We start from the raw sequence: 6,763 nt of genomic DNA on the forward strand, positions 1-6,763 counted from the left end.
GGTTCAAAGGGAAAAACGGAGTTGAACGTGAATCTATCAAGCATTGTGGGGATAATTCCTCTACCTATTCCTATGATCGTAGACAATGCTACGTGTGTAAAAAGGTTAAGAAAGCTTTTAATGATTCTTGTATCTTGATTAGAGTTAGAATCAAGTGGGACATTATGGAGAATGTTCTTGACAAGAAGTCACCTATGTGAGTAATGAAGTGGAGCCGCTTCTATGGAAATATATATAGGCTATATTTTCTAAGATTACTCATGAACACCAAGAGTGTCCAGGGCCATACAATGGACACAACGTAGAACAACAAAAGTGTCAAGAAGTATAATGTGTTAATAATATTGACTTGGTTTACGTAAAAAGCCGAATAGTTCAAGACATCGCGTTCACTAGTAAGCGAGTAAATCCGATATTATTGACAACGGACGGTTCAAAGCTTATGCTACCTATCCGGCATTATACTTTTGTAAACTCTCTCTCGAGTTTGCATAAGTGTGTCATGCTATATTACATTCATGTGGGGGATTGTTGGATAAAAATTTTATTTATCCACATGGTGAATGTATGATAGCATATTTGCATTGTAAAAAAGAATATTCTAATGGTTAATGGATGGTTATAGGAATTAATGGGCTTTTTGAAATGGTCATTAAATCCAATTTAAAGGGAGTTATACCTTTAAAAAGAAAGGCAATTCTCCTCCTATGATATAGTCTATGTGAGAGACTTTCTCTCATAACACCACTAGAATATTTCATGTTATTATTTTATTCATTCTCTTTTACATAGTTGAGTCAAAGAGAGAGTTTGTCACTATAGTGTTTATGGGATTCTTCTCCGGTTGTGCCGCCGTCCAAAGGATCGAATTCTGTTGTATCTTGGGAGTTGGTTTACAAATACCGTAGAGCACCGAGTGACGGGCAAATACAGTTTAAGGAAAGCGATTCCATAATCGTGCCTCAGGATACGTATCTCTATCCTTATCTTATTTTCATTGTCTCATACTTATTATTATTTACATGTTTATATGTCTTTATTCAAGTGGTTCATTTTTTACGTGAATAAATTCCAGTACATTTACAATTGTTGTTTTAATTTACACATATACATGAATTAATCCCAACAGAATTATGAGTGATTCATTTTCCTTTTTCTATATATATGCAGCTAGCTAGCGGTTGCCGTCAATTGAGATAAAACTGTGTCAGCATTTTCGAATATCGGTGATGATCATCTGGTGGTCCTGATCAAGCTATACAGCATTAAATACTGCTGACGGTAAGGGAAGCATCCACTTCATTTATTTCGTATAAACAAAGGGCAACAAATCAACATTTGTTGAATACATTAATAATTTATCGGAAGTTAATAATTAAATTATCCTTCCATGGTAAAATAGTTTCCATACATCTTCAAAAGCTTGTATTTTTTTTTATTCTTTATGTTAAGCTTGTATTTTAATATATGAAACAATTATTCACAAGTATAATGTCTGCTCTAGCGATGATTCACCAAGTTCAACATTAAAATTGGAAATCAAATATTTAGGCTTTGCCTTTTGATTGAAATATTAAAACTTAGATACTTTTTTTAAAAAGTTTTTATTTTTATTTTTTTATAATAGGACAGACATTTATTTCTTCGAGAATCTATATAAAAAAGTTTAATGTATATAAACTATTAGACCAAAAACAAATATATATAGAATTATAAATAGAATCTAACTAGAAATATATAATAAATAATTTTAAAAAAAAATTAATTTCAAAAAATTATTTATATTTTTCAAAAAAAAAATATTAAATAGAATAAAAAATAAATTGTATAACTCTGACAAATAAATTTTATTTTACTACTCCCGTGGGTAAAGGGCTAGATAGTAATTGTATTCAAATCCGCCCACAAGTAAAGAACGTTTACTGAAAAGTTAAGACAAGGGCACTATCGTAATTTAAAGCATTGGATTAAATATTATTATTATCTTGTTTATTTAAGAAGCCGTTCGTTTGTTCCGCTCAAAGCAGCTGAAAAACAGAGCTGAATAAAGAAGAAAGAGGATAGAGTTGTTGTCGAGAGATTTTTCCTTTGTCCACAGAGAGAGCGAGAGAGAATCAAATAGAGCTGGAAAATCATCCATCGACACTGAGCTCAGTCCAAGCCCAAAGGTACTAAGCTGTTTATGGTACATTAATGGCTTCTTGTAATATATTTTGAAAGTGTCAGTTCTCTCTCTGCCGAAACGTTTCAACTTGAATTGAAATCAATTAGTATATGAATTTTCCATTCAGATGGTTTTGAATTGAAATAAAATTGTGCCATCTGTTCATTTTTATATGCTTGTTTTGATCAATGCCTGGTCGTGCACAAATGCGATTGAATTTTCTCTTTTTAAGTTTTAACGATTCCGAACTTGTTTAGGTGAAATCTATGTTCATCAGGATACTAGTGAACGCGTCTTTTTCTTTTTTTTTTGGTTCAAGTCTGGGGAGGCGACTGTTAAGTCGCCTTGTTGAGGAGAATTTTTTCTGGGAATAAAGGAATATTCCTTTTTTAATTTTCCCTCAAATTGCTTACCCGATTCGGATTTTCAAGTGTCTAGAAAGATTTTTTTTTTTTTATTTCTTGGAAATTTGACTCTTTCTTAATGTAGGAAATCCAAACTTTTATGCACTTTATTTTAATTTTATCGTCCGATTTTGATTAGGATTGCTTAAATTTACTAGCTAGATTGCAGTATTTATTCTTCGTTTAATAATTTCTAGTAAATCTGGATCGGGTTGTTGATAATCACTACTGAATCTTAATTACTTTAGTTGAACATCAATTGAACTGGCTTTTGTTTTTATTTCAATTTGCAGCTTTTTGCTCTGCAAGGACGCTTAGCTTTCATCCTTTTTGAGTTTCCGACTGTTAGAAGCCATTTATGGGTTCCTTGTACGAAGAGCCAGCGCCGGAGAGGAATTACAACAAGCCTCTTGGGATTAGATTCTTGGAGTATACAAAGAAATCAAGTATATCTTATAGAACTTATCAAGCAATTGTTTTAGTCGTCACATTTTTAGCATACACTTGTTACCATGCTGCTAGAAAGACAACAAGTATTGTCAAGAGCACACTTGATCCCCAAACATCAGAACTCGGGCTCAAGTTCGTTCCTTTCACACTCTCTTATTCCAACAAATCAGCTAATGAAACCAGCTACTTTTGGAGCGTGGCCGGAAAAGGCTGGGCCCCATTTAACGGAGCGGATGGAACTGCCTTGTTAGGTGATCTGGATGTAGCATTCTTAGCAGTTTATGCTGCCGGAATGTTCATCTCCGGACACTTGGGAGATAGAATGAATTTGAGGATATTTTTGACGATAGGGATGGTGGGTACCGGCGTGTTTACAATACTATTCGGGCTGGGATATTGGGCAAATGTACACAATTTTTACTACTTCCTAATGATGCAAGTTCTTGCCGGGTTGTTTCAATCAACCGGATGGCCTTCTGTCGTTGCGGTGGTCGGGAACTGGTTTGGGAAGAAAAAGAGAGGCCTGATAATGGGAATATGGAACGCTCACACTTCGATCGGCAACATTTCGGGTTCTTTGATTGCTTCATCAATGCTGGCATATGGATGGGGCTGGTCGTTTGTTTTGCCCGGTTTACTTATTGCTTTTGTAGGGATTGTACTTTTCCTTCTACTGCCTGTCAGTCCAGATTCTGTCGGAGCCGAACCCGACGAAGACGACGAATTGCCTTCTCCCAAGAAGAATGGGGTGTCAGAGTCACTAACTGAGCCTCTCGTGAGAAGAGATGAGGAGGCCATGGATCATGCCGTGGGATTTATCGAGGCATGGAAAATTCCTGGTGTTGCTCCCTTTGCTCTTTGCCTTTTCTTCGCCAAATTGGTTGCTTACACCTTCCTTTACTGGCTTCCCTTCTACATTAGTCACACAGGTAGCAAATCGCTTTTCGTTGGCTTGTTATACAGAAAATGTAGATTGTCTTGTCCACTCTCTAATCAAAATTTGCAATGTTTGCAGCCATAGATGGAAAGTATCTATCGAGCCAGACAGCTGGCACATTATCTACTCTATTTGACGTTGGAGGTGTTCTCGGAGGGATCTTGGCCGGGCATATTTCCGATCGGTTAGATGCACGTGCCATTACAGCTGCTAGTTTCATGTACTGTGCGATCCCTGCACTCTTCTTCTATCGGAGCTACGGACACGTTTCATTGACGTTAAACATTGTATTCATGTTCATCACGGGAATGTTCGTCAACGGTCCATACGCTCTTATAACAACTGCTGTGTCGGCTGATTTAGGAACCCATAGTTCGTTAAAAGGGAACTCGAGGGCGTTGGCAACGGTGACGGCGATTATTGACGGAACTGGCTCCATCGGAGCTGCTGTTGGACCCTTGTTGACCGGTTATATCTCTACGAGGAGCTGGAGTGCTGTCTTCACAATGCTAATGGGAGCAGCTCTGATTGCTGGACTCTTGCTGACTAGACTCGTCGTGGCGGAGGTTTCGACAAAGATTGCCGAATCACATTCTCATGGAGGAGGAAGAAGAGATAATAATAATCAAGGATCGGATCTTGATGTCTAATTTTTCCACAGAGTGAGGCAATATCTATTGCCATCGCATTCTCTATTGCTTTGTGTACGTATTACCAATGAAAATGCCGGTGAACTCTGGTCAAGTCTAAGAGGATAATAACATCCTTCGACAATTCTTGGAGGAAAAACAGGAGGGAGATGCTTTTAAACGTTCTCCAGCAAATTTTATGTATAGAGGGCAGACAATATCAGGAAGGAAAACCCGAAGTTGTCCATGTGTATGTACATACTTTCTTTATATCTATATGTATACTACTTTCGTTCCAAAATAGATACAAATTTTTACATGCAAATTGTATGTAAAAATTTGCATCTATTTTGAGACGGAGATAGTATTATATGTAGTTCTTTGCCAATCTCAAGCTGTTGGCTGCTTTTTGAATGTACCATTTGAATCCCACGATTTGTAATATATCCATTTGAAGATTTTGAGGACTTGCGCTAATGATATCCCATCAATTTCCCCCTCCAATTACTTGTACAATACATGTAAGCACGGACTAATCTAGCCATAGAATGTAGCTTGTGATGTATATACGACATTGTTTTTTAGTTTGTGCGGTAGCATATATTTGTATATTTTCATTAGTATTTCACTAGTATTTATGTAAAAGAAACAAAAAATCTAGGCTTCATGACTCCCTCAGCTTATAAATAGATTCATCCGTACGAATGAAAATGCGTAAAATTTGATTGGTTTTTCTAATTTGAGAAGCATATTTTTGGTTCAACTTCATCCATCACTTTCACACTATTTGTTTGGAGACTCATTTGAATGGCTTTTAAGCATCCACGCAAGAATTGAATCGAGTTATTTGGCATTAACGTAAAATTGGACTGAATTCATATCTGTCCACAAATGGCAAATGGGGCACTTTTTGATTCTGGACAAAGTTGTAAAGCATTAAGGTACACCAATATTTGACACTTGAGGAAGAAGTCAAATTCCTATGTAGTACTACTAATAATAGTGTACTATGAAACCAATCAATAAAGGACTGACGCCGATATCCAATTAATGTGAATTTAAAGTTAGGCACTTTTATGATCTTTGAGAATTGCCACTTGCCAGTCTTGTCCCAATTCAGATGCTTTCCATTTCTAAGTTGTAAACCATTGGATGAGCGTAGCCATCCATTTTAGAAGAAGGAGAACAAGATAGAAAAAAACTATTCCATCTACTTTTAATCCTCGTGTAATAAAAATTGCAAAGTTAAAGATATAATTAGTTGATTTAAATAATGATATATATCTTTATTTTTTTATTATATTAATATAGTGAATTAAATGGAAGATATAATTATAAAAACTAGATAAAATATACATTAGTTTTATAAAAAAAAAAATAGATTAATTTTATTTATTTTTTTAGATTATTTTTTTTAAGATAAAAAATAACACTTAAACAGATCAGTTGTTTAGTGTTCTAATTAAAAAATTAGCACTATACAGTTGACGGTGTTGAATTGTTTGGTTAAAGATATTAACTTCTTTAATTATTACAATAAAGATATTCTTATTTTCTTCGAAGCTATATGAACCACGAATTAGATTCTTTTACAATATGCAAAACCACTAGGATTATCGATTTCTATTCTTTGATTAGTAAAATAAGTATCTCACCTGCCACCCTTTAATCATGATTTACACCCTCCTTTCTTAGAAAAATGTATTACGTCTTCATTCATCTTTTTATTAATCGCAAGTGGATTAGCACATACTGTACTTTGCTACTCACTCGTTTGTGGTTTAAGAATATCCGGTTTAGTTTTATTTTCGATCGGTTCAGTGAAATTATAATACAATAAATTGAATTGAGCCGAATTTAAAATACCATACCAGACTATTCAGAGCCCATTTCATGGCAGCCTATAGTTCAACTGAAATCACCCGCCATTGATTTCAGCCCATCTCTTCAAGTTCACTTGCAATTTAAATCTTTCCAGTCATCTTCTCTGTTTAGTGCAAACTGACGAATCTTCAAGCATCTATTTCGGGCAGCTGGTATGGTTTATTTTCCCCTTTTTATTTGACTTTAATTTGATCAGTTCAGGGTTTTTCTCGTCTCGTTTGTTCTAAACTTGATTGTGTGGTAGTGATTATGGGTTTTCGGGACCGTGAGGCAATTGAAAATCATGTTGTGGCAT

The 6,763-nt window shown here is 35.3% G+C and overlaps 1 protein-coding gene across 1 annotated transcript; it reads left to right on the forward strand.

The window, feature by feature from the left end:
- Positions 1 to 2,926: 2,926 nt before the first annotated feature.
- On the forward strand, positions 2,927 to 4,605 carry LOC139881609 (putative glycerol-3-phosphate transporter 1). The gene is made up of 2 exons (XM_071866053.1): positions 2,927 to 3,947; positions 4,034 to 4,605. Exons 1-2 carry the CDS (start codon positions 2,927 to 2,929, stop codon positions 4,603 to 4,605), a joined length of 1,593 nt encoding a protein of 530 aa, XP_071722154.1.
- Positions 4,606 to 6,763: the final 2,158 nt, after the last annotated feature.

The sequence above is a fragment of the Rutidosis leptorrhynchoides genome, unplaced genomic scaffold, assembly GCF_046630445.1.
Source record: "Rutidosis leptorrhynchoides isolate AG116_Rl617_1_P2 unplaced genomic scaffold, CSIRO_AGI_Rlap_v1 contig175, whole genome shotgun sequence".
Taxonomy (NCBI): Eukaryota; Viridiplantae; Streptophyta; class Magnoliopsida; order Asterales; family Asteraceae; genus Rutidosis; species Rutidosis leptorrhynchoides.

Excerpts from the sequence above, each read along its gene's own strand:
- LOC139881609 (XM_071866053.1), top strand. The coding sequence starts at position 2,927 with ATGGGTTCCTTGTACGAAGAGCCAGCGCCGGAGAGGAATTACAACAAG. Across the intron at positions 3,948-4,033 it reads CTTCTACATTAGTCACACAG|CCATAGATGGAAAGTATCTA; the intron begins GTAGCAAATCGC and ends CAATGTTTGCAG.